This window comes from Pediculus humanus, genomic scaffold (assembly GCF_000006295.1).
Source record: "Pediculus humanus corporis 1103172108260 genomic scaffold, whole genome shotgun sequence".
In the NCBI taxonomy this organism is placed as follows: Eukaryota; Metazoa; Arthropoda; class Insecta; order Psocodea; family Pediculidae; genus Pediculus; species Pediculus humanus.
The window spans coordinates 648,383-673,489 of record NW_002987829.1 but is presented as its reverse complement, the minus strand read 5'-3'; the positions used below and the strand labels follow the sequence as shown (position 1 = coordinate 673,489).

General features: G+C 30.9%; 5 protein-coding genes across 5 annotated transcripts; 2 read left to right on the top strand and 3 right to left on the bottom strand.

Annotated features, from left to right (window-relative positions):
• Positions 1–714: 714 nt before the first annotated feature.
• On the top strand, positions 715–4,428 carry Phum_PHUM492290 (ankyrin repeat-containing protein, putative; the record flags this gene model as incomplete). The annotated part of the gene is made up of 2 exons (XM_002430593.1): positions 715–3,528; positions 4,174–4,428. The coding sequence occupies 2 exons, from the start codon at positions 715–717 to the stop codon at positions 4,426–4,428; spliced, it is 3,069 nt and encodes a 1,022-aa protein (XP_002430638.1).
• Positions 4,429–4,645: 217 nt separating this feature from the next.
• Phum_PHUM492280 (uncharacterized protein) lies at positions 4,646–6,680 on the bottom strand (the record flags this gene model as incomplete). Its single annotated transcript, XM_002430592.1, has 5 exons — positions 4,646–5,145; positions 5,231–5,466; positions 5,539–6,007; positions 6,092–6,560; positions 6,645–6,680. The coding sequence occupies 5 exons, from the start codon at positions 6,678–6,680 to the stop codon at positions 4,646–4,648; spliced, it is 1,710 nt and encodes a 569-aa protein (XP_002430637.1).
• A 554-nt stretch (positions 6,681–7,234) lies between these two features.
• On the top strand, positions 7,235–15,571 carry Phum_PHUM492270 (activating signal cointegrator 1 complex subunit 3, helc1, putative; the record flags this gene model as incomplete). The annotated part of the gene is made up of 21 exons (XM_002430591.1): positions 7,235–7,419; positions 7,617–7,776; positions 7,850–8,105; positions 8,255–8,727; positions 8,835–9,821; positions 9,912–10,238; positions 10,332–10,556; positions 10,644–10,878; positions 10,957–11,270; positions 11,357–11,836; positions 11,956–12,124; positions 12,211–12,431; positions 12,501–12,899; positions 12,983–13,384; positions 13,469–13,657; positions 13,749–14,051; positions 14,121–14,311; positions 14,392–14,560; positions 14,656–14,922; positions 15,011–15,389; positions 15,477–15,571. 21 exons carry the CDS (start codon positions 7,235–7,237, stop codon positions 15,569–15,571), a joined length of 6,426 nt encoding a protein of 2,141 aa, XP_002430636.1.
• Positions 15,572–18,633: 3,062 nt separating this feature from the next.
• On the bottom strand, positions 18,634–19,762 carry Phum_PHUM492260 (the record flags this gene model as incomplete). The annotated part of the gene is made up of 2 exons (XM_002430590.1): positions 18,634–19,212; positions 19,739–19,762. The coding sequence occupies 2 exons, from the start codon at positions 19,760–19,762 to the stop codon at positions 18,634–18,636; spliced, it is 603 nt and encodes a 200-aa protein (XP_002430635.1).
• Positions 19,763–23,031: 3,269 nt separating this feature from the next.
• On the bottom strand, positions 23,032–23,493 carry Phum_PHUM492250 (uncharacterized protein; the record flags this gene model as incomplete). The annotated part of the gene is made up of 2 exons (XM_002430589.1): positions 23,032–23,147; positions 23,256–23,493. 2 exons carry the CDS (start codon positions 23,491–23,493, stop codon positions 23,032–23,034), a joined length of 354 nt encoding a protein of 117 aa, XP_002430634.1.
• Positions 23,494–25,107: the final 1,614 nt, after the last annotated feature.

Here is a 25,107-nt window from a genome sequence, read left to right as displayed (position 1 = left end):
TTTTTTTTTTTTTTTAAATAAATAAATAAATAAAATAAAAGGAAAAACAACTTTTAAAACTTGGGGAAAAAAGTTGTTTTTTTATTTTTTGCGAAGATTTCATTAATTGAAAATGGAGAGAGAGAGAGAGAAATTTCTTTGTTATGATTCATTTCTAAGAAATCGTTTTTTTTTTTTTATCGCCATCTTTTTTTTAGTTAAATACCTGGATTCGAGTGAAATTTTGTCGTTTGAGGGGCCGTTGCTTTCCGTTAAAAGAAAGAAAAGTTTTCTGTAATGGCTGCAAGAAATGAGTCTGACATTTTTTTTGTTAAATTTATTTTTAAAATTAATATTGTTTACGTAAACGTTTTAAAAAGAATTTTTTTTTAAAATTTAATAACATCAAGTCAGGTTTTTGTTTTGCGGTCGTTAATTTTTTTTTCATTTTTTTCCCTCATCGTTCGAGGCGTCGTTTTTTTCATTGGAAAGTTGAAAAAACTGGTTTCGTACAGAATGAGAGAAGGTCAAGTTTTTGTTTTGCGAAGATAAAAAAAACATTATTATTAATAATATCTATTATTAGAGCTTTTTTATTTTAATTATTATTATTATTATCGACATCATCTCGATGTCGATCGAATGACCATTTTTATCAGAGAAAAAAAGGAAAAACTGGTGATGGTTATACTGATTCATATTTTTTTTTTTTTTTAGATATGATCTCGATATAAAATGGAATTGAACTTCACTAAAGACTACGATCAGAAGCAACCCTTCGATCGAAGCATAAGCTTCGGTAGGGAATTGTCAGTCATCGACACAAGTCAAAAATGTCGGACTCCGTCATTTTTGGAAAGGTTGAAAAGTTTCGGAGAAGATAGAGCCTCCATGTTGCAACGGTCGAAACACATTGATTTGGAGGATTCGTCATCGTCCGCTCTCGACGATATAATTTTTTTGGATAGCTTCGAAGAAATACACCAGAAAGGAGATGCAAACGTTCTCGTGTCGAGAGACGTCGTTCGACAAAATATATTGGATATGATGAAATCCGGATCCGGAAACGTTAAGCTGCTGACCGATATCGAAACGGGAAACACGAGTGTCAATAATATTGAAGAGCATTTTGCGAATTCTAGTCAATTTGAAAAAAATGTCGGTTTTCTTTGGTCCGTTTTTCACCGGAGAAGAGATCTCTTGGATTATTTTTTGCAATTCAACGTCGATGTTAATTTTTCCGAACCGCAATTGGGTTTCACTCCTCTTCACCTGAGCTCTTTCAGCGGGTGTAACAATTGCACCGCATTGTTGATATCGAAAGGAGCGGATGTGAACACATTGACGAACAAATACACTCCGCTTCATTGTGCAGCTTTTGGAAATGCCGCGTCAACTGCGAAACTCCTCCTCAAAGCGGGTGCCAAAATCGTATCGGAAAAAGTCTGCAACGAAACTCCGATTCACTCGGCGGTTCGATCCAAAGCCGTGGATTGCTTGCAACTTTTCATCACCGAAAATATGGATTTGAGTAACATGGGAGGATGCGGGTACAGTCCCCTTCACTTGGCCGCCGATTTGGGTCATTTGCAGTGCTTGCAAATTTTATTGAATTCGAATAAATGCGACATCAATTTACAAACGCTCGAACGAAAATGCTCAGCTCTACATTTGGCAGCCGAAAATGGTTATTACGAGTGCCTTAAAACATTGTTAGAATACGGTGCCGACTCGAATGCGGTCAATTACCGACAGCAAACTCCGCTTCACGCCGCCGCCAAAGTTTGTTCCGAATCAGTCGAATTACTTTTAAAATACGGTGCCGATCCCAACAGTCCCGACGCGGATAACAGGACTCCGATGCACGCGGCCGTGTGTAAATGCGAATCCGAACATTCGTTGGAAATATTAGATTATTTAACCATGTGGAAGGGTGACGTGAACAGACGGGACAAATACGGGTACACTCCGCTTCACATAGCAGCTCTCAACGAGTTGACCGAGTGCGTGGAATGTTTAATTCTTTCAGGTTCCGACGTGACGGCAAGGACGAGAGGGGGAACATCGGCTTTAAGTATAATTTCGCGTAAAACTCCGGCGGCACTCGGTGCCGTCAATCAAAAATTGGACGAATCCATTACAACGAACGATCCGGACGCATCCAAAGAAATCGTGTTAATGTTTAATTTCCGGTATCTTCTTAAAAATTGCAAACGCGGGGAAGTGAGTTTTCTTCAAACTCTCGTCGACGAAGGACAAAAGGAATTTTTAAGTCATCCCCTGTGCGAGGCTTTCCTCCACTTGAAGTGGCAGAAAATTAGAAAGTATTACATAACAAGACTCATTTTTTGTTTGCTCTTCGTCATTCTCCTGAGCCTGTACGTTTTGACAGCTTTAGCGTATCAATGTTACAACGACTCCGTTTCCGATGTTTTTCCAGACGTCGAAGCGAGAATTTTGATCGTCGACCCGGAACTGTGCACGAAAAAATCTTACTTTGGAGAATTGTTGAGGAGAAATCCGATAATCATGGAAATGGAATGGTTTTTTCTAGTTTTCATAACCGTTTTGGAAATATTTAGAAAAATCTACGGTTTCAGAGGATACAAATCCTTTCGGCATTACATATCGCAAAAGGGAAACATCGTGGAATGGTTTGTCGTTTTGTCCGTTTTTCTCATATCTTTCGTGTACACGGGAAGAACGTACATATGGCAAAATCACGTCGGAGCTTTGGCCGTTCTTTGCGGATGGGCGAATTTAATGATAATGATCGGGAATTTGCCGATATTCGGAAGTTACGTCGCGATGTACACGAAAGTTCAAAAAGAATTCACAAAATTGTTTTTGGCTTACATTTGCCTACTGATCGGATTCACCGTTTGTTTTTGCGTCATTTTTCCAAAAGCCAAACAATTTTCGAATCCTTTCGTCGCGGTGATAAAAATTTTGGTCATGATGACCGGGGAATTAGAATTCGACAGTTTGCTCGAGAACATAACGCAAGAAGAAAGTCATTCGGCGACGCTCTTGGAAATCAGCGCGTTGACGACGTTCGTGTTCTTCCTACTATTCGTGACGATCATCCTTATGAATTTACTCATAGGGATCGCCGTACACGACATACAGGGATTGCAAAAAACGGCGGTTTTATCAAAGCTCGTGGGTCAAACGAAATTGATCACTCACATCGAATCCGCACTTTTCAACGGGTGTTTGCCCAATTGTTTTCTCAAACTCTTGCAAATCACCGCTTTGATATCGCCCTCGTCGTACCGCGTCGTCGTCAGCGTGAAACCGTTGAATCCGAGAGAAACGAGGTTGCCGCAGGACGTCATGAGATCGGGATTGAAAGTGGCCAAACAGAAAAGAGCAAAGGGACCGACACCGTCGGCGAGAAGTTCAATGAGATATCCGACGATGAAAAAGCGGAAAACGATGATGATGATGAACGAGGAAGTCATTGCTGACATGAGAAACGCTTTGTCCAAATTGATGGACGAAGTCGGAACAATCAAACGTTTAATAATGGCGGGAGAAAGAAATGATGTGCCTTAAAAATTCAAATTGCCATTTTTTTTCTCCCACCATTTTGTTTTATTCGTTATTACCTCCTTCTTTATCACAAATTAATTGCTCAATCGAACCGAGTGAAATTTTTTTTTTTTATACGTTGTTTATAGTAATTAGTAATAATAATAATATTTTTTGTTATAAATTAAAAATTTTTTATTGTAAATTTTGAACCGTTTTAAATGTGATCTTTCCAGTTTAAATTTTTTCAGTCATTTTATTATTATTATTATTATTATTATTGTTTTTGTTATTCCACGGTGGTCTTTTTGTTTTTTCTATAAAATTTAAAATTTCCAGGTTTTTTTGAAATAGTTTAAATATTTTAAATCGATCATTTCCCAATGTAAAATAAATATTGATTTTATGATAAAATATGGCGGTGGAATTTTTCCAAAAAAAAAAAAAAAAAAAATGGTTTTCTATTGACTAATTTTCACAAAAAAATAAATAAATAAATTTACATAATTTTTGCAATTATTATTATTATTATTTTTTGATTTTATTTTGATTTTCTCCATAATTCCGACGATGATGATGATGATGATGATGAGGAGGAGGAGGAGAAAAAATATAATTTTATGCACTGTTTCGTTGAAAGAAAATTTTTTTGCTTTTCAGATTTTATTTCCGCTTTTACTGACGGACATGTTGGGAAAAGTAGACATAGAATGCACGGTAGAAAATGGCGGGCCGTCGGGTCAAGCAGGTGCTCTAAGGTATGCAATCAGTAAAACTCTTTACACGTTGGTGGATGAAAACGTTCGTGCGAAAATGATGTTGGCGGGTTTAACGCAAAGGGATATAAGGAGAAGAGAAAGGAAAAAACCTGGAAGAGATGGAGCTAGAAGAAGATATACCTGGTTGAAACGATGAAGAATTTTGTTTTTTTTTTTTTTTTCGTGGCGACCTAAAAGAATTTTATAAGGTAATGAAAAATGTTTTACGGTGCACTTTTTTTTTTTTTTTTTTTTTTTTTATACCGGAAATGTTAAATTTTATATTTTTTACAGTATGTCAAACACACACAAAGAAAAAAGAAAAATGAAATATTATAAAACTAATATCATTTAATTTATTTTAAATAAATTATTTACATTTTTCTAAGAGGTTTTAAACCTAACAATTTCATACCGTCCTCAAGAACGGATCTTGTTTTTTCAAAAAGTAAAAGTCTTTGACTTCCGGTATGATCATCAGATGATTTGACGTTTAAATTTTTCAACGCTCCGTTCGTTGCGCGGCAAAGAGCAAACAAATACGAAACCAATTCTTTAGGTTGTAACGTTTCGTTCGATTTAATCAAAATGCTTTCGTAATTTGCAATTTGTTTAATTAAATTAATGGCTTCGATTTCTTTAAGTGCTTGAGGATCGCAATAACTCGCCATTGTTTTGCCACATTCCAATGAGAGATTACACAATCTGCAGTGACAGTACTGTAGGAAAACTCCCGTGTCTGACGTCATCTGTAACATGTCTTCCCATTTTGCCGCGTAATCTTTCGTGCGACTACGTTTGAGATCGTTGATAATGACGGCGGATACTCCGAGCACATCGGCGGTTTCTCTATCGTCTGCTGATGTTTTGGTAGCTAAAAAAATTATTTTATTTATTTTTTTTTTTATTTTACTTTTGTTTTTAACGAACGAAAGGGGTGTGATTAATTTAAAAATTACTTTTTGTCGATTGTTGTTTTGCAAGTACTCTTTCGCGTGCTTCATCGATGACATCTTTTAAAAAAATAACGTTACCCTTTCTTGTTTTCATTCCGTTTATTTTACCGAATTTGATTTGCCGTAGTATTTTGTTTTTACTTATTTCCAACTTTTCGCAAAGTTTAAATAAATTTGTAAAATGTTCTGCTTGACCATTATCGACAACATAATACATCTCATCAAAATTGTGAGTTGATCTATAAAAGTACAAATTTATATCATTTTGATTTCTGTGTACATTATCAGAAAACAATGGTTTGATTATTTACATTCTATCCAAAACGGCCATTAAATCTCGACAAATGTATAATGTTGTGTTGTCGCTTTTTATCAAAGGTATGACTTTATCATCTATTACAGCTACTTTTTTTTGAAATTCATCTGTCGACAATATTCCTTTTTCTTCTAAAAGTTTTAAAACGTTGTCAGCATGGCTCCTCCTGTAGTCAGACTCCCATGAAAAACTATCAAATTCAACTCCTAATCTTTTATATGTAGCATTTAATTCTTCCAAGGTCCACATTCGATATTTATCCCACAGTTGAATTAATTTCTCATCTTGTCGCTCAAGCAAATAAAAATTTTTTTTAGCTTTTTCATAAGCATCCTGATCGAGTTTGGACAATTGATTTCCCTTAACATAAGCTTTGAACAATAGATTAATAGGATCTTTTTTAATGTCATCGATTGTATAATTTTCATGTTCTACGCCAAGTTGAATTATTCCAAATTGAGTACCTAAAATTTTGATTAATTTTTATAAAATCTTCCCACATCATTGTTCTCTCTCTCATTTTTCTTTTTTTATCATGTTTAACCTACCCCAATCTCCTAAATAATTTAATTTAAATACATTGTTTCCTAATTTTTTTTTTATATTCGCAATACTATTTCCTATAATTGTCGATCTTAAATGGCCAACGTGAAAAGGTTTAGCTATATTAGGAGAACTATATTCGACAATCACCTTTTTTCCAATAGGCTCAAAATTAAGGCTGATGGGATCCGATTCTAAAACATCTTTTACAAATTGTCGAGTATCCAATTTTATGTTAAATTTATATTCGTCTTTTCCCTCATTCACGTGTGTTTCGTCAACGCCGCCGATATTTTCAACGAGTTCTTTTTTAACATTTTTTAATAAATCCGGATGTAATTTATTTGCATCGTCGTTAGGAAGGTTAAGTACCCAATATACTCCAGCCTGTGGATCATATTCGACTTTACTGAAATATTTAAATATCGTTTCGAATGATGTATTGACCCATTGAGGACGAAACACATTAAAAACCTGTTTAAAAAAAAAAAAAAACTTGTTGTTAAAACAAATTTAGGTTAAGTTTTTTTAATTTTAATCGAATATTAAATATTTTACGGTTTTAGCTATATTCAATTTAATTTTTGATGCCATGAATTATTTTATATTAAACTTGTCATCATCATAAAGTTGTAAAAAAAAAAAAAAAAGTTTTCACTATACTTTTTTACATATAAAAAACAGTTTTTTTTTCTTTTTTGTAAATTCAAATCAAGTTGAATTATCTAATGCCACGACAGTTAGTAGTAGAAATAATTTGTAATGGTTTTTTTTGATGAATTCAATTTCATTACGATAATGAAATATAAAAAAATTAATATTTTTTATTATAATCAGTTAAAATGTTTTTAATATTTTTTTAATTTATTAGTTCTATAAATAATAATAATAATAAGACTTTTACAGTAAGTTGAGCTTACGTTTCCAAAAATTTTATATCAATTGTGAAGACATGACATGAAATACTGGTTCATTTATATAATCAAATTATAATTATTAAATTATTATTATTATTATTATAAGTCAGTGTATGGGATAACTGTATGAATAAATTTGCCAATTTTATTCCGAATGAATTTAATTTTTATTTTATAGTAAATTATTTTTTCATTTATGATTTTTTTATAGGTAGTTTAAATTTTTCAATCATGGAAATTGACGTTCCTTTTTTTTTGGAAATAGCCAATTGTCGTCGTTTTACAGAATATTTAAGAAAACATTCTAAAATAGAAAGTTCTGTAAAATGTATGAACGAAACAGAACTTACTAAATTAGATTATGAAAAAATACTCACGAGAGCAAAATGTGAATCGACACAAAACAGTTTTAATGAGTATGATGTCAAATCATTTATTTTTTTATTTTTTTATTTTTTTAAATTTATTTTAATTGATTGCACAATATCGACTATTATTTATATATATAAAAAAATTTTTATTTTAGCGATATTTCTTGGGATTACATTACACAAAAACTTCCAAATGATCCCATAATAAAAAAAAATCTACAAATCATTTATCAATATGCTAGAAAATTTTGTTCTAACGAATCAAAAGAATTAATACATTCATCTGCATCGTACATTTTTCAATTGCTTTTAAATGAAAAAATGGTTTTGCAAAAACACATAGAATCTTTGAAGCAGCTATTCGGTGTAGTATCTCCTAGTGATGTTAAATATTTATTTGAGGTAATAAAATTTTTTTGTAGGTATTAAATAAATATTAATTAATAGTTTTCTTAGTGAAATGCACTTATTTTAGGCCATTAAAGAAATTTCATTTAATCTCGATGAGGATGTCCTACAGCTGTTTAATAATAATTCCAATGAGAAAAATTATCGTTTTCTCGAAAACAACACACCATATGTGCCTTTGAATTCGATTGAATGGGATGCAAGGTACAAAGATAAACACAAATTAACATCTTTTAGTCAGGCTGTTAAAAATTTTGATAATGATAATAAAATTGTTAATGAAATATCTAACTACTTATCTCAAACTAAAAGTATAACAAAAGGTTCCAAGGTAAATCGTTGTCGATTTGTTTTTAAAACAAATTATACCATATTTTTTGTCTATTAAATTTTAAGAGTTTTTTTTTTTTTTTTTTTAAGTATAATAAGAATTGGTTGATCTCTGAATTGAATTTATTCGAAACTGGTGGAGATGTCATGAATACTGAAGATTTTGCCCAAATTATAATAAATCTTTTAAAAACGAGTAAATCAAATGAAGAACTTCAAAATGAATTATTCGATATTTTGGGTTTCGATCATTTTGAACTTATTCAATCTTTGCTTGATCACAGAAAAGAGATTATTCAAAATAATTCTGAATCACCCACAGCCTCATCATCTCAAACAAAAGGTATGGGAAAAAGAATGTTACATTTTATTATTATTATTATAACTCTTTTTAATACTTTTACTATTGTATTTTTAGTGCCAACATCTAAAAGTGTAGCGTTTACTAATGAAAGAGAAAATCATTCACAGACGCAGTTTGAAACGGAAGCAAGAAAAATCTCGGAAAGATTAGAATTAGGTGTAGTGGAAAGAAATTTAAATGATATATTTTTTCGTCCTGATCCGTCTAAAAGTATTTATTCAAATTATGAAAATAATAAAACATCAGAGAAAGTGAGTTAAAAACCTTTTTTTTTTTTTTTTTTTTTTTTTTTTTTTTTTTTTTAAATAAAAACCAATTGAAATTTTTAACGTTATTAATTTATAAATTATTGTTACAGTCGAGTTTATTCAAAAAAAAAGTTCCGACAACGGTAAAATATCCGAACGTGTATGATTTAAAAGAAAGCATGAAAACAACTCCAGGTTACGTCGCCGGCACAAAAATCCTTCTTCCCGAAGGAGTCGAAAGACAATTTAAACCTTCTTACGAAGAGATTTCCATTCCATTATCTGAAAAACCTCCCGCCGACGTTGGTCAAAAAATAATAGGCGTAAATGCTTTAAATAAAATAGGACAATTAGCTTTCGAAGGAATTAAAAGTTTGAACAAAATACAGTCGGTGGTTTTCGATGCGGCGTATCATTCTAATGAAAATCTTTTAATATGCGCTCCTACGGGAGCGGGTAAGACAAATATAGCAATGTTGACAACCGCTCATCAAATTGAACAGCACGTTGAAAATGGAGTAATCAAAAAAGACTCTTTTAAAATCGTTTACATAGCCCCGATGAAAGCTTTGGCAGCTGAAATAACGAAAAATTTCAATAAGCGTTTAAATCCGTTGGGATTGTTAGTTAAAGAATTAACCGGTGACATGCAATTGACTAAATCTGAAATATTAGAAACTCAAATGTTGGTAACCACGCCGGAAAAATGGGACGTTGTCACTCGGAAAGGAACAGGTGATATAGCGTTAACGAAATTAGTAAAACTTTTAATTTTTGATGAAGTTCATCTTTTGCATGGGGATAGAGGTCCCGTCGTGGAAGCACTCGTTGCGAGAACTCTTAGACAAGTTGAATCATCTCAAAGCATGATAAGAATCGTGGGATTATCAGCGACATTACCCAATTATCTGGACGTCGCTAAATTTCTCAGAGTTAATCCTCACGTCGGACTTTTTTTTTTCGATTCGAGATTTCGACCCGTACCTTTGAAGCAAACTTTTATCGGTGTTAAAGCGACGAAGCCCTTACAGCAAATGAATGATATGGACAATGTTTGCTATGAAAAAGTTTTAGAGCAAGTTCAAAAAGGACATCAGGTAAATGATATATATATATTTTAAATCAATGATAAATTTTTAAAAAAAAAAAAAAAAATTAATATAAATTTTCGTCAAATCTTTTCTCAGGTTATGGTATTTGTTCACACTCGTAATGGAACCATTCGTACGGCAAATGTTCTCAAAGAACTTGCCATGAAAGACAATCAATTGGACGCTTTTCAACCTGATGAATCTCCTAAATTTACATTGGCAAAAAAATCAATTAGTCGATTGAAAAATAAACAAGTCGCGGAATTATTTCCTTTGGGATTTGCTTGTCATCATGCAGGAATGTTGAGGGCCGACAGAACAATCATCGAGAATTATTTCGGAGATGGTTTGATAAAAGTTTTAGTTTGCACTTCTACTTTGGCCTGGGGTGTTAATCTACCCGCTCACGCTGTTATAATCCGGGTAAAAGTTTTATTTATTTTTTGTAACATTCGAATTCAAATATCTACAAATCGCAAAAAATTTTACGTTTTGATGAAATTAAACTTTTAATAGGGAACTGAGATTTACGATGCCAAACACGGTTCATTCGTGGATTTGGGAATACTGGATGTTTTACAAATATTCGGACGTGCTGGTCGGCCGCAATTCGATACTTCTGGACACGGGATAATAATAACGAGTCACGATAAACTAAGTCATTATTTATCCCTTCTCACCGATCAGTTTCCCATAGAAAGTAATTTTATCAATTTCCTCGCCGATAACTTAAATGCCGAGGTAACGGGCAAAGTAACACTTTTGTGACGTTTTCAGTACGGAATTAATTCACAAGAAAACTATTAAATAAATAAAAATTTTTTTTAGATTGCTTTGGGAACCATTTCAAACGTCGAAGAAGCAGTTGAATGGTTGAGTTATACATTTTTGTTCGTCAGAATGAAAGTGAATCCGTTAGTTTACGGAATAACTTACAACGACGTTCAAAATGATCCCTTGTTGATAACCAAGCGACAAGAATGGATTCATGCAGTCGCAAAAGCATTGGACAAAGCCAGAATGATCAGGTACAACGAAAGAACGGAAGACTTGAATATAACGGGTAACAAAAATTTAAATTAAAATTTTTTTTCGAACGAAAAGTTTAAATTTAAGGTAATGAATTGAAATTTATTTTTAGATCTCGGTAGAACGGCTAGTCATTTTTACATAAAATACGATACGGTTGAAATTTTTAACGAAATGATGAAAACAATAATGACGGATTCGGAAGTGCTTAATTTGATTGCTCACGCTCACGAATTTCAACAGCTTAAAGTTCGTGACGACGAAATGGACGAATTGGATCAGCTGACCCGCGATTATTGTCCTCTGGAAGTCATGGGAGGAAGTGAAAATTTACACGGGAAAATAAATATCCTTTTGCAAACTTACTTGTCCTGCGGTCGAATCGATTCGTTTTCCCTAATATCCGATCAAGCTTACATTATTCAGGTAATGCTACTCGTAGTGGCGACTTTCCTTCTTTTTTTTTTTTTTTTAAAATAATTTTAATTAATTTTTTGTTTTTCGTTCGATAGAACGCCATAAGGATCATTCGAGCTCTTTTTGATATTGCATTGAGAAAAAAGCAAGCCATCATGACGTCGAGATTTTTACTAATGTCGAAATTGTTGGAGCTTCAAATGTGGGAAACGGATTCTCCGCTCAAGCAATTCGGTTTTTTCGGTAACGACATTCTGGGAAAGTTGGAAGCGAAAAATTTGAGCGTTGAAAAGCTCAGAGAAATGGATCATCGTGAAATCGGCGCCATGATTCGAAATCCCAAATATGGGAAAATCGTACAAAACAAAGCGTTCGAAATACCCTTGCTCAAACTCGAATCGGTTCTTCAGCCCATCACTCGTACGGTTTTAAGAATACGATTGAAAATCAGCGCGGATTTCAAATGGAACGATAAAGTTCACGGGAAAACAACGGAACCGTTTTGGATTTGGATAGAAGATCCCAATTCGAATTTCATATATCATTCCGAATATTTTCTCATAACTAAAAAACAGGTAATACTCGTGTAAAAAGAATAGGAGAAGAAGAAGAAGGAGGAGAAAAAACAAAAAAAAATTTTTTTTTTTTTTTTTTCGCTTTAAAAATTACTTATTTTAATTTAGTTTAAAAATAGGTAATCAAAAACGAAGAGCAAGAATTGATTATGACCATACCTATATCCGAACCCCTGCCGTCTCAATACTACGTCAAAGTCGTCAGCGATAGATGGTTGGGATCCGACATGACGGAGGCATTGTCATTTTTAAATTTAATATTACCCGAAACTCATCCTCCTCACACGGGTTGGTAGCAAACTTTAATCTTCGTCGAAGATGAAGAGTTTGTAATAATTAACGGAAATTTATCATCTCTCTTTTTTTTTTTTTAGATTTGCTTCCTCTTCAACCGCTTCCGGTGTCCGTGCTCGATGATCCCGCTCTGGAAAAATTGTACAAATTTTCTCATTTCAATTCGATTCAAACACAAATTTTTCATTGTTTATATCACACGGATAAAAATGTTTTACTGGGAGCTCCGACGGGATCCGGAAAAACAGTCGTGGCGGAAATTGCCATGTTTAGAGTTTTTAGAGTGTATCCGGGTGCGAAGGTAATGAAAATAAATTTTAGTTTTTTTTTACTTTTTTTGGGAAAAGTTACAAAATTTTAAAATTTTTAGGTTGTGTACATAGCTCCGTTGAAAGCTCTTGTTCGGGAGCGAATGGAGGACTGGAAAATAAGACTCGAGAAAAATCTCAAACGTAAAGTGGTCGAATTAACCGGAGATGTTTCGCCCGACGTGAAAGCAATAAATGCAGCCGACGTCATCGTCACGACTCCCGAAAAATGGGACGGAATCAGTAGGAGTTGGCAAACTCGAAACTACGTTCGTAAAGTGGCATTGATAATAATCGACGAAATTCATCTTTTGGGAGAGGATCGGGGACCCGTTTTGGAAGTCATCGTTTCCCGTACTAATTTTATTTCTTCCTACACCACGAATCGCTTTAGAGTCGTTGGACTTTCGACTGCTTTGGCAAATGCAAAAGATTTGGCCGATTGGTTAGGTATAGGACAGGTGAGAGATTTCTCTTTTACTTTTAAAAGATAATTAAATCAGTTTTACGTAGAATAATTTTTTTTTTTTGAAATGATTTTCAGATGGGATTATACAATTTTCGTCCTTCCGTACGTCCCGTACCGTTAGAAGTTCACATATCCGGTTTTCCCGGCAAGCATTACTGTCCGAGAATGGCGACAATGAACCGTCCAACATTTCAAGCCATCCGTCAACATTCTCCCGTTCAACCTGCTCTCGTGTTCGTTTCTTCGCGGCGTCAAACCCGATTGACAGCTCTCGATCTGATTGCGTACCTTGCGGGAGAAGACAATCCTAAACAGTGGCTTCACATGAAAGAGGAAGAAATGGATCAAATTATTTTAAACACGAAAGATTCCAATTTAAAATTGACGCTGGCTTTCGGTATAGGTATGCACCACGCGGGTCTCGTGGAACGGGATAGAAAAACCGTCGAAGAATTGTTTCTCAATCAAAAAATCCAGGTTGGAAAATTTCGATCGTCGTTCGTATGAAAATTTTTATCGAGTTTGATATTTTGAATTTAAATTAATTTTTTTTTTTTCCAGGTTTTGATTGCGACTGCGACGCTAGCTTGGGGAGTTAATTTTCCAGCTCACTTGGTCGTCATCAAAGGAACGGAGTATTACGATGGCAAGTTGAAAAGATATGTCGACATGCCGATAACGGATGTTTTGCAAATGATGGGAAGAGCGGGTAGGCCGCAATTCGACGAACAAGGAGTTGCCGTCGTTTTGGTAATGAAAAACCCCCCACCCCCTTCCCGTTTTAAAATTTAGAAAACGCCAATTCAATGTGAATTTCATTCGATCGAAAATGACTTTGCAGGTACACGACGTGAAGAAAAATTTTTACAAAAAATTCCTCTACGAACCTTTTCCAGTTGAATCTTCTCTCCTGGAAGTTTTACCGGATCACTTGAATGCAGAAATCGTTGCGGGATCCATTCAAACGAAACAAGAAGCTTTGGATTATTTAACTTGGACTTATTTCTTTAGGAGATTGTTGAAAAATCCCGCGTATTATCAATTGGAAGGTTCCGTCGAAGAATGCATCAATGAATATTTATCAAAGCTCGTGGAAAAGGCGATATCCGCTTTGGAGGATGCTTTTTGCGTCGAAGTTCAAATGGTAAACATCGAAGAACGACGGGGGAGGGCGGGAAATTCGATGAATTTTGATTCCTTTTTTTTTTTTTAGGATGAGCGAACCGTTGAGTGTACTTCGATGGGACGAATCGCATCGTTTTACTATTTGAGTCATCAATCCATGAAACATTTCAGAGACACGTTGAAAAGGGATTTAAATTACGAAGAATTACTTCAAGCTCTGTGTAACGCACACGAATACAGTCAGTTGCCGGTTCGTCACAACGAAGACAATTTGAATGGGTGAGCAATGGATGATTTCCAATCGAAATAAGTTTTAACTTAAAATGATAATGATGATAACGATGTTACTCCATTTTCAGAGAGCTTTCTAAAAAATGTCCGCTTCCGGTCAATCAATACACTCTGGATTCTCCATTTACCAAAGCCGAACTTCTTTTTCAAGCTCATTTTTTCGACGTTCCTTTGCCCTGCGCTGATTATTACACGGATTTGAAATCGGTTTTAGATCAATCGATACGAATCATTCAGGTGAAAAAATTTTCCTCCCCTCGCCCCTCCTCCATCCCGCCCCTCTTCCGCCCCCTTCCGCAAATAATAATAAATAAATTTTCTTTTGGTTTTAGGCGATGATTGACATTTGCGCCGAAGAAGGGTGGCTGGCTTCCACTCTTCGCCTTCAAAACATGATGCAAATGGTTATTCAAGGCTCTTGGATTCGTTCTTCGCCGATTTTAACTCTCCCCCACGTTGAAGATTTTCACGTTAAATTATTGCAAAAGCGAAATCCGATAATGGCGACACTTCCGGGTCTCATAGATAAAACCACGAAAGATTATTACGCTCTGGCAAACATTCTCAGGCAAGATTTGTCCGAGAACGAAATCGAAGAGGTGAGAATGAATGAATGAATGAATGAATTTAAAGAATGCGAGAATAATAATAACGGATTAAAATTTTTTTTTGTTTACATTCGCTCAGATTCATAGAGTAATATGTTCGTTTCCGGTTTTGAGCGTTAAATTAAAAATTCGTTCCGGGGAAGAGGAAATAGACGTGAGACAACCCATGAAAAAAGACGATTGGATAAAATTACCGGCGGATTCGGAGCATTTCATAAGTTTGGACATGAGAAGAAAAAACAAAACGTATAACGAAGGAGGAGGGAGAGGAGGAGGAGGAGGTGGTGGGGGCGGACTCAAAGCGTACACGCCGAAATTTCCAAAGGGAACCGACGAGGGATGGTTTCTTACGCTGGGTTGCGTCGAAGATGGCGAATTGTTGGCATTGAAAAGAGCATCGAACGTGAGAGCGAACGGTTCGAATCAGAGTTTGTCATTCAGGACACCCACCCGAACAGGTTGGTTTAACTCAAATAATAATAATAATAATAATAATTAAATTACGAAAATGATTTTTTCTCTCTCTCTCTCTCTTAATTTTTCAGGTCGACACATTTTGACTCTTTACATATTCTCAGACTGTTACTTAGGATTAGATCAACAATATTCGATAAACGTAGACATTTTCGAAAACGAATAAACGGAAACGGAAATGGAAAAACAATTTACTGTAATAATAATAATAATAATGAATTACTTTATTTAATTACCGGAGAAAAAAAAAGAAGAAAAAATCGTAAATGATTGTGATGCTTTTATTTTTATTTTGTTATTGTTGTTGTTGTTAATAATATCGATGATGATGATAATAATAATGATGACGAGTATATTATATATCGTATTATTATTATTATTATTATTATATAAATTTATATATTAAAATAAAAATGTGGTATTTATACTTTTATTTATTGGTTGTATTCGAAGTATTATTACAAAATATATATAAACGTTTAGGTTTTTTTTTTTTTTTGGCAAAATAATAAATAAAAAGTTATCGATTAGGTAATAATAATAATAATAATAATAAATGACGAAATTTATACTAAAATAATAAACGAAGTTTATATAAATAATAATGATAATAATTAAAAAGTATAAATAGTTATATAATAAAGAGTATAGTATATGTTTTAAAATTGATTTTGCGCCATTTTTTTTTTTAAAAAAAATAATGAATCGATAAATAAATAAATAAATAAATAAATATTTTTATAAGAAAGACATATGAAAATTTAATTTCATAATAACATTGAGAGTTTAACAAATAAGACAAAATTTATTGTTGTTGTTGTTGTTGTTGTTGTTGTTGTGGGTTGTATTGATTAGGTTAACAATAATCAATATAAAAAAAAAAAAAAATGAAATTTATTAAATATATTTAATTTATCATTTAAATAGTGAGAGAGAGAGAGAGAGAAAATGGCTTCGTCATTAATCGTTAACAATAATAATAATAATAATTCGTATGGATATTATGAAATATCAACAAACAATAGGAAATTGTTACAAACTCATTCATTAAAAATTGACAAGATTTAAAATTTATTTTATTTTTTTTTTTTTAGGACTCGTTTTAATACAAAATAAATAAATAAATAAATTCATTCACTCATTGGTGGTTGTTTTCCTTATTTTATTTTTTATTACATAAGTTAAACAAATTTAAGGTAAGGTGTAAAATATATATGAGAGAGAGAGAGAGAGAAAAAGAGAAAGTATAATTTTGTTTAGAGGTCAGGGTCTTTTTCTACTTGTTTAGATGATTCAATTAACGTCGCCGAGGGGCATTATATATATTTAAAATAAAAAATTAATAATGATTTGTGTGTTTGACAATTGTTTATGTATATTATTTGGAAAAAAATTTTTTGGGGGGGTTTTATCCTAAAAGAATTCATAACTGAAACTCCTCCAAAAACTTTTGATTTTTTTGCAAATTTGCACATTTTGTGACACTTAAACTCATTGACGACAGTTTGAATTTGTTTATATTTAAATATTTTCGTCAAAAATTTATTTTTTGCTGTAGTTGACAAGTTTTTATCTTAAAAACTTTTTTGCTGAGCATTGCTTATAGGAACAAATGGAATCAAATGAAATACTTATTCTTTAATCAAAACTTTGCTTTTTTCTTTTTTTTAGGTATTTGGTACCTGTTTATTATTCTTTCTTTTTAATCTACTAATTTTTTTGAGGTAGATGAAATAATTAATTTCATTAATTATGTTTAAAGTTTCTATTTTGAGTAGCGCATCTACAAAATACTTCCATTAGACCACAGCAGTATGTGTTTGTGTGTGAGTGTGCGCAGTCGAACCTTCTGAAATAATTAAAAATGATGGCGTTGAAAACTACAAAATAAGGTAATTTATTATTTATTATATAATAAATGTATCGTTAATTAATTTTTTACGCGGAAAATGAAAACTAACAATTCAAAAACATTTTTTTTGATTTTGTCATTTATGTTTTCTCATAAATGGAAAATGGATTTTAGGTGAGTCGATTGTAATTTTATTAAAGAATTTTAAGATTTCATTTTCGTAATTATGACATTTTAATTTATTATAATTTTTTCTCAATTAGTTTATTTGATTAAATTATTTTAATTAACGTTTCTGTAATTAAATACTTTTCATTATTCGAATGAAATTTTTTTTTTAGTTTTTCAATATTATAAAAACCATAGACGTACAAATGTTTCAAAAGCGCGAAATTGCTGACGGTTGGGTAAAATATCGAACGAACCGGAAATAGTTAAAATTCCAATGGCGGTTAAAAGTAATTGTGCGGGAAGAGTAGTTGTGCGTACGGGTAAAGAAAATGTCGATTGTGGAAGTGTAAAAACTGGTTTTTCATCACCAATTAACGATGAAAATTAATGGAAAACTTATAAAAAAGGTATTTATCAACTTATCGGTAGTTAATTTTATTATTTTTGCACGTTATATAATAACTTTCTTTAACCTTTTTATTTTACCTGAGAATTTGATTTATTTCAAAATTGATTTATTGCATTTTATTTGCGATTTATACATTCAAAATGTCATTGAAATTTGAATGGGCTCATTTAATATGTGATTGTATTTAATTTTGGCACAAATATTGACTGATTTTTGATAACTATAATTTTTGGGACACGTGCTAAGGTCGACATGGTATACCCAATATAAATCAGTCAATTTTGGATGACTCCATTAAATTTGAATTAATTTAATAAATTAAAACAAATCACATTAATTTATAAAATTGTTAACATTTTTACAATAATTTAATGAACTTATCACATTTACATTCATTAAAAAATATGTATCTGACTTATTTTTCCAGAGGTAATGTATTTTAAGGATGAGATTGTATACTTTTATGTAATGTAGAAAGCAAAATGGTTCACATTAGCAGTAAGTTTTGTTAGTTTTTATGGTTCCTTAAAATAAAATGTATCAAAATTTAATATATAATTCATTTATCAAGAGAAATTTATCTATAAAGTTATACATTATGAAATTTTTCTAGTAAATATGTATTACTTTGTTGGAAAAAAAAAATGTCAAGAGTATTTTTTGTCGATGAAGGGATGCATTAAAAAGAACAACAGAAATATAAATTAAAATAGATATATATTTAAGAACATAACTTAAAAATAATTGTGAAAATTTACAATGAAGAACTGGTGGAAGAGATCCTGCTTATGTGATCTTAACCATGATAGGCATATGGAACAGCAGCAACTTTGGCAATTGGAGCAGGAGCATAAGCATATTTGGCAACTGGAGCGGCATAAGCAACTGGAGCAGCGACTACAGTCTTTTGAACAACTGGAGCAGCAGCAACAACAGCCTTTTGTACAACTGGAGCTTGACGATCGACGACAGCGTTGAATCCGTTGACTGGATCAGCAGTGTAGTGAACAGTTCTTCTGGAACCGTCTGGTTCGGTCAATGAGTACGATCCTTGAACGACGTCACCTTGTCTAGATTCTTCTTGGAATTTGCTGTCACCGGTGAGGTGGTCTTGAACGTCGTAGGCATAGCTGTAACTCGGGTTTGGATCGTAGTCGGTATCAACAGCAGCTGGTACGACAGCTTTGGCAGCATAAGCCAAAGGAGCTGCGTGAACGGCTGGAGCAGCATAGGCTACTGGACCGTGAGCTACGGTAGCAACTGGAGCACCGTATGCCAAACTTTTGTGAAGCAATGGAGCTCCTGGTGCTACAACAGCTGGGGCACCAATGACTCCGGCTCTGGCAACTGCGACAAGGGCAGCGAAAAAAACAAACTAAACGTAAAAGAAAAATTATTTTTATAAAATATTATTAAGTATTGTAAGAACAACAGGTTGAGTTAAGTTTGTTAATGAATAGTTTTTCATTGTTAGTCATTGTTTGTTAGTTGATAAAAGTTTTTACAGCTCTTTTTAACAATAAGTTAAAACAAATTCAATAAGTTGTTTCCTGACACCATCAGCATTTCAAGAGCAAAAATACTTTATTAATTCCAATAATAAATCCACAGTGCCTTAGCATAATTATTATATCACAATTGCACATTCAATCACAAATTTTCAAAAAAAAAAAAAATTATCACACTGATAAATAATCACAAAAATAATGCATTAACACAACACTTCACTTTGTCTTACCTTAAAGGCCATTTTTATTTTTTTTTTGTGTGTGTGTTGTTGTCGTGTACTACACTGTGTTCTGTGTGAGATAATTCTGTCTGTTTGAATTTTTACCCCGGTTTATATACCCGTTATAAAATTTTCATCCAATTGAGATGTATTCGCATGGTGTTTAACTTACGAATCCATACCATGATCCAGCCATTTCCCCAACATTTTAACATAGTCTTATATCACGCCCATGTGTAACCTGAGTGATGATTGCTTTGTTGTAGACGCAAGGTCCGCAAAAAAACAAATTTTTTTTTTCTTTTATCTCTTTTTCTCTTCTTTCTTCTTCTTCTTCTTTCTCTCTCTCTCTTTCTCCATCTCCTTTCACTCCCTCAACTATTTTTTTTTTTTTTTTTGGGTTTAAGGGCGTCTCATTGTTATCATTTTGTATGGCGGTCGGTTCCCCAATTTCTTTACAAGGTAATATTTAATTACTTATTCATATATATATTTGACATATAAATCAAATTCTTTCTTTTACGACGACATGATTAAAAAAAAAAATTTTTATTTATTTATTTAATTGATTATTTAATTTTAATTAATTATGACGTCACAAATGTTTGTTTTCTCGTCAAAAAAATTTTTTTTTTTTTTTTAAAATAAAAACTACGTAATCGTTAAATAAAAACAAAATGACGAAGATAAAAATAGGAAATAAAATAAATAAATAAATAAATCGTGAGTTTAAAAAAAACTTTATTTAATAAAATCATTGAAAATTGTTAAATAATAATAATAATATTAAAATTGTTTCATGTACTTTTCTTGCATAATATTTTTGACATGATATATATATATTTTATTTAAAAAAAAAAAAAAGTAAATCATGACTTTTAATAAAAATTCAAAAGAATTTCAATAAAACGTTATTAAAATAAAAATGATAATGATGATGATGATAATAATAATAATAATTTTTTCGGTTCGCCATTTTTTTTTTTTAAATAAATTTTTTTTAATTTTTTTATAATACGGATTTGATTTAACCGGGTTAAATAAATTTATTTATTTATTTAATATAACAAACGAATAATAATAATAATGATAATGATAAACGAATCGTTTTAATATATTGTTGTTTTCATTCATTGTTTTTAAAAAGTGTACTCTCAGTACTTTCTGCTGGAGGCCGCCATTTTGTCAATCGTAATAAATTCAGGTCAAAATAAATAACCGATAATGATATTTAAAAAAAAAAAAAAAAAAACGCCTTAAATTAATTAATAACGATTTCAAATTATTATTATTATTATCCCTTTTATTTACTTATATGTTTTCGAACGGTAGTTCTTTTTTTTAACATAAAATTTTTCCAGAAGGATTTTTAACTATTATTATTATTATTCTTCCAGGCATGAAAAAAATAGATCACTTTTACTTTTATTATGTGTGTATTGTGTAATTTTTTTTTTTTTTCGTTTTTCTACTGCTTTCAATGTTTTTACTTATTTTTTTTCCCGTATTATTATTAGTATTATGTTGCATGTACATATAAATTATTAATACGTAATAATAATAATAATTTAATAATAAATTTGATTGTATTTATCTTTGATAGTTAATAACACTTAACTTATGTAAAAATTTATATAGTATTTTAAATGTACAATTATCATTATTATTTATATTTGAATCATTGAATTGTGTAAGTAAGTATGTACGCAGCATCCTTTGAAATTTTATTACGTGCCGATGTAAAATAATAATAATAATAATAATAGTTGATTTTTTCAAAACCTTGTTATTAATTATAATTACGCGTAATAATAATTAAAATCATACGAACTTGAATTATTTTTTTAATTGTGAAATTATAATTAAATACTTAAACGAAAGAAAAAAAAACGAGTTATTATTATTATTATTATTAATGTACAGACGAGTAAATTAAAAAAAAAAAAAAAAATGTGAATGAAAATTTTATCAGAAAATCAATTTCAAAAAAATGCCATTGACATTTTCAAATAAAATTTTCATAGCGATGATGAGATAATAATGAAAAATCCCGCGAAAATATGTAAAATTACGTCGTCTGCTACAAAAGATGTTTGATAATATTTTCATACACGAAATGATGTTTCGCGTTGTCATTATTATTATTATTATTATTAATTAATTACTTATTTAAGAAAAAAAAAATGTTATTTTCTAACTATCTATATAATCTACGTATTTGTCCGTATTTTCGATGGAATTTATTATTATTATTATTATTATTATTATTTTAAATATTTAATTAGCGTGGTAACCTTTGACCTCTTGTTTTCGGTAATTAACAGGTGTCTAAGTTTTTTATCTTATCAAAAGCAACATTAAAAAAATTTAAAATCTCCGGCATTTATCAAAAAAAAGGTTTTCACACGTTCAAACACGGTTCGTTAAATTAATTTATGTTACAAAAAAAAAAAAAAATGGCGATAAAAGTTGTCGCGATGATAATAATAATAATAATAATAATAATAATAATAATAATAATAATAATAATAATAATAATAATAATAATAATAAGTAAACGGACGGTTAATTTTTATATTGTGTAATTTTTTTTTTTTTTTTCGGTTGAAAGGACGAAAAACAAAAATTTTAACATCGGTTAAATCGATGCATGGAATGAAAGAGATATTTATTTAATTATTAGGTACGAATTTGAAATTTGTCACTCATTACGCTGATTTAAATGACATCGGGTGTGGTTCGGTCTTTCAAAAAAAAAAAAAAAAAACCGTTTGGAAAGCAATGACAAATTCGACAAACTCTCCCTCCCTCCCCTGCCCCCCCCATTAAAACTATAATTGACGTTAATAATAATGGTAGAAAAAAATTTTTCATTGTTAAAAAAAAAAAAAAAAAAAATTCGACGTAAATCGTGATAAATTGTTAGCACATTCGTAATACTTCTTTAAAAAAAATAATCGTTTAAATATTCTGAAATTTTATTTCTATAATAATTAATTAAATTGCTCGTGTCAAAGGTCAAGGTATGAAGGACTAACTAAACTTTATTTATATGGGTCATGATTTTGATTCCGAATCGAAGCTTAACCTGTATTTGGTACCACTGTGAACTTTAAAAATTTTTACCCTACGGCGGTTACATTATATAAAAAAAGGAAGTGAAAGGAGGTGCGTATGTGCGTGAGTGTGCGTGTGCGTGAGAGTATTTGCCGTCTCTCAGGGCACCGGATAAACTTATCAAAACGAGCTTTAATCACCGTTTCAAAAAAACTTAATCGACCTGAATTTTCCATCAGTCAAACACTTATCGGGTCAATAGGTTATCGTGGTAGGTCAGTAATTGAGTGCTAAAATTTGGATGCGTCACCCTTCCCCGCCCCCATCGTATAAAAAATAATAATAATAATAAAATTTTTTAAAACCCTCTTGAGTTATGTTTATAATGACTGCAATAGAAAGAAAAATTTATGACGTCATAACGTTTTTAAATTCGTTTTCTTCCGAATTGATTTCTCTTGATGATTGTTTAACCGTTTTTATACTGTTTAAAAAATCTTCTCGTTTTTTTTTCCAATCCGTCACTATCATGGGACTCTGAAAAATTTTTTTAAATTCATTTTTTATTGTTAACGTAATTAATTAATTAATAATAAATTTGTTGTTGTAGGATCTCACCCCTGTTTTTTTACCATCGCTTTCTCTTTTCGTTTGTTCGATTTCATTATCGTTTGTTGTTAAATTTTTATATTCATCGCAAGATTCTTCGTTTGTCATTGTCGAACCGATAAATATTTGATTATCGCTTATTTTATATACGTCCAAACAACAATCCCCCGATGATGATGATGATGGTGATGATGATGATGATGATGCGTTATCACAATTTTGACTATTTATTATGTTTGTACTTAATTCTTCTTCTGTCATATCTAAAAAAAAAAATTTTAATTCTTAACGATTGTTTTAATTTTTTTTTTTTTTGAAATTTAATTAATAATAGTAATAATATTGTTATTTATATTGTTAATAATATTAAATTACATTTACATTAATAAGTAAAATTAATTGTGTTCATCTCATCTCAGAAATATTGTTCAGAAACTTACTTGTTATCAGTTTCAGCTTTTTGTACCTAAAGCCTTTTGTCTTCTGCTACTATTTTAAGCTATAAATTTACTATTTTTATAACTACTCAGAAACATTTATACCTTTATATACATAAATATTTAATTGTAGTCGATTTGTTATTGTAAAATAATTAACCGGAAACGCAAAAAAAAATTTTCAATAATTATATTTATTCAATCGACAGTAATGAAAAAAGAAAAAAGAAAAAACTCACCGTAAATTTTTTTTAAAATTTTACAAAAAATTTAATTTTTATTATTATTATTGTTATTATTATTATTATTATTTTGATTTTGATAGTAAACTAAATTTAGTTAAAAAACAAATTTTTTTTTTTTTTTTTTTTACTAGAAAATATGGAATTTTGTAAAGTGATTTTATTTTATTTTTTTTTTGTGGGTTAGCGATCGGGCTCCCTCCTTTTTTTTTTTTTTACATATATAAATTCTCATGGGATAAATGATTAATAAATTTAAAAATTTAGGGTTAATAAGTTTAATAAATTTTAATAAATAATAAAAATATTTTTAGGTTCCGTCGCGATAGTGGAGGATCCTTCTTCATACAAAAAAAAGGAATTTTTATTCACATGAGGAAATTAAAACAAGGATAATTAAAGTATGTAAGTGAGATTTAATTTAATATTACCGCATACAACAACAACAACAACAATAATAATAATAATTTCGTAATTTTGTTTTTGATAAGGATTTGAAAAAAATTTTTTTTAAAGCGATATCATTGCGTGTAAAAAAATTTAAAATTTAATTATCGCACGTGTAAAAATTATTATAATTTATTTTTTTCGACGTTTCGAAAAACCCCTCGGAAAAACTCGCGAAAATGCCTTTTCTTTTTTTTTTTTTAAATGAAATCGGACCTTTGCGTCAATCATTACTTTCAAAATTAACATTGACATTGTATTTTTTTATTTATTTTTACCATCGGGTTTCATACGTTCTCGCCAAAAATTTAAATTTAGCAATAGTATTAGTAGTGGGGGTGGTAGTGGTAGTAGTAGTAGTAGTGGTGGTGGTCGTAGTGGTAGTAGTAATAAAAAAAAAATTAAAAAAATAATATTGTGTAAATTTATTACACAAAAAAAAAAAAAAAAAAAAAACGTGATCACGTTTCGAACCGATTACTTTTGTTTTTTTTTTTTAAATACAAAGAAAAAAAAAATTGTCGCATTTTTAAAAATATATGTTAGCTAAGTGAATTTACGCAATAATGATAATGATGATGACGATAATGATAATAATAATAACGAGAGCAAAGACGGCAAATTCGATATGCGGAGATAAAAAACATAAATAAATAAATTTATTTATTATTATTATTATTGTTATATCTTTATAATATTTTAAATGGGGTCATAAGGAAAATTTTTCAATTTTTAGTTTTTAGAAAATC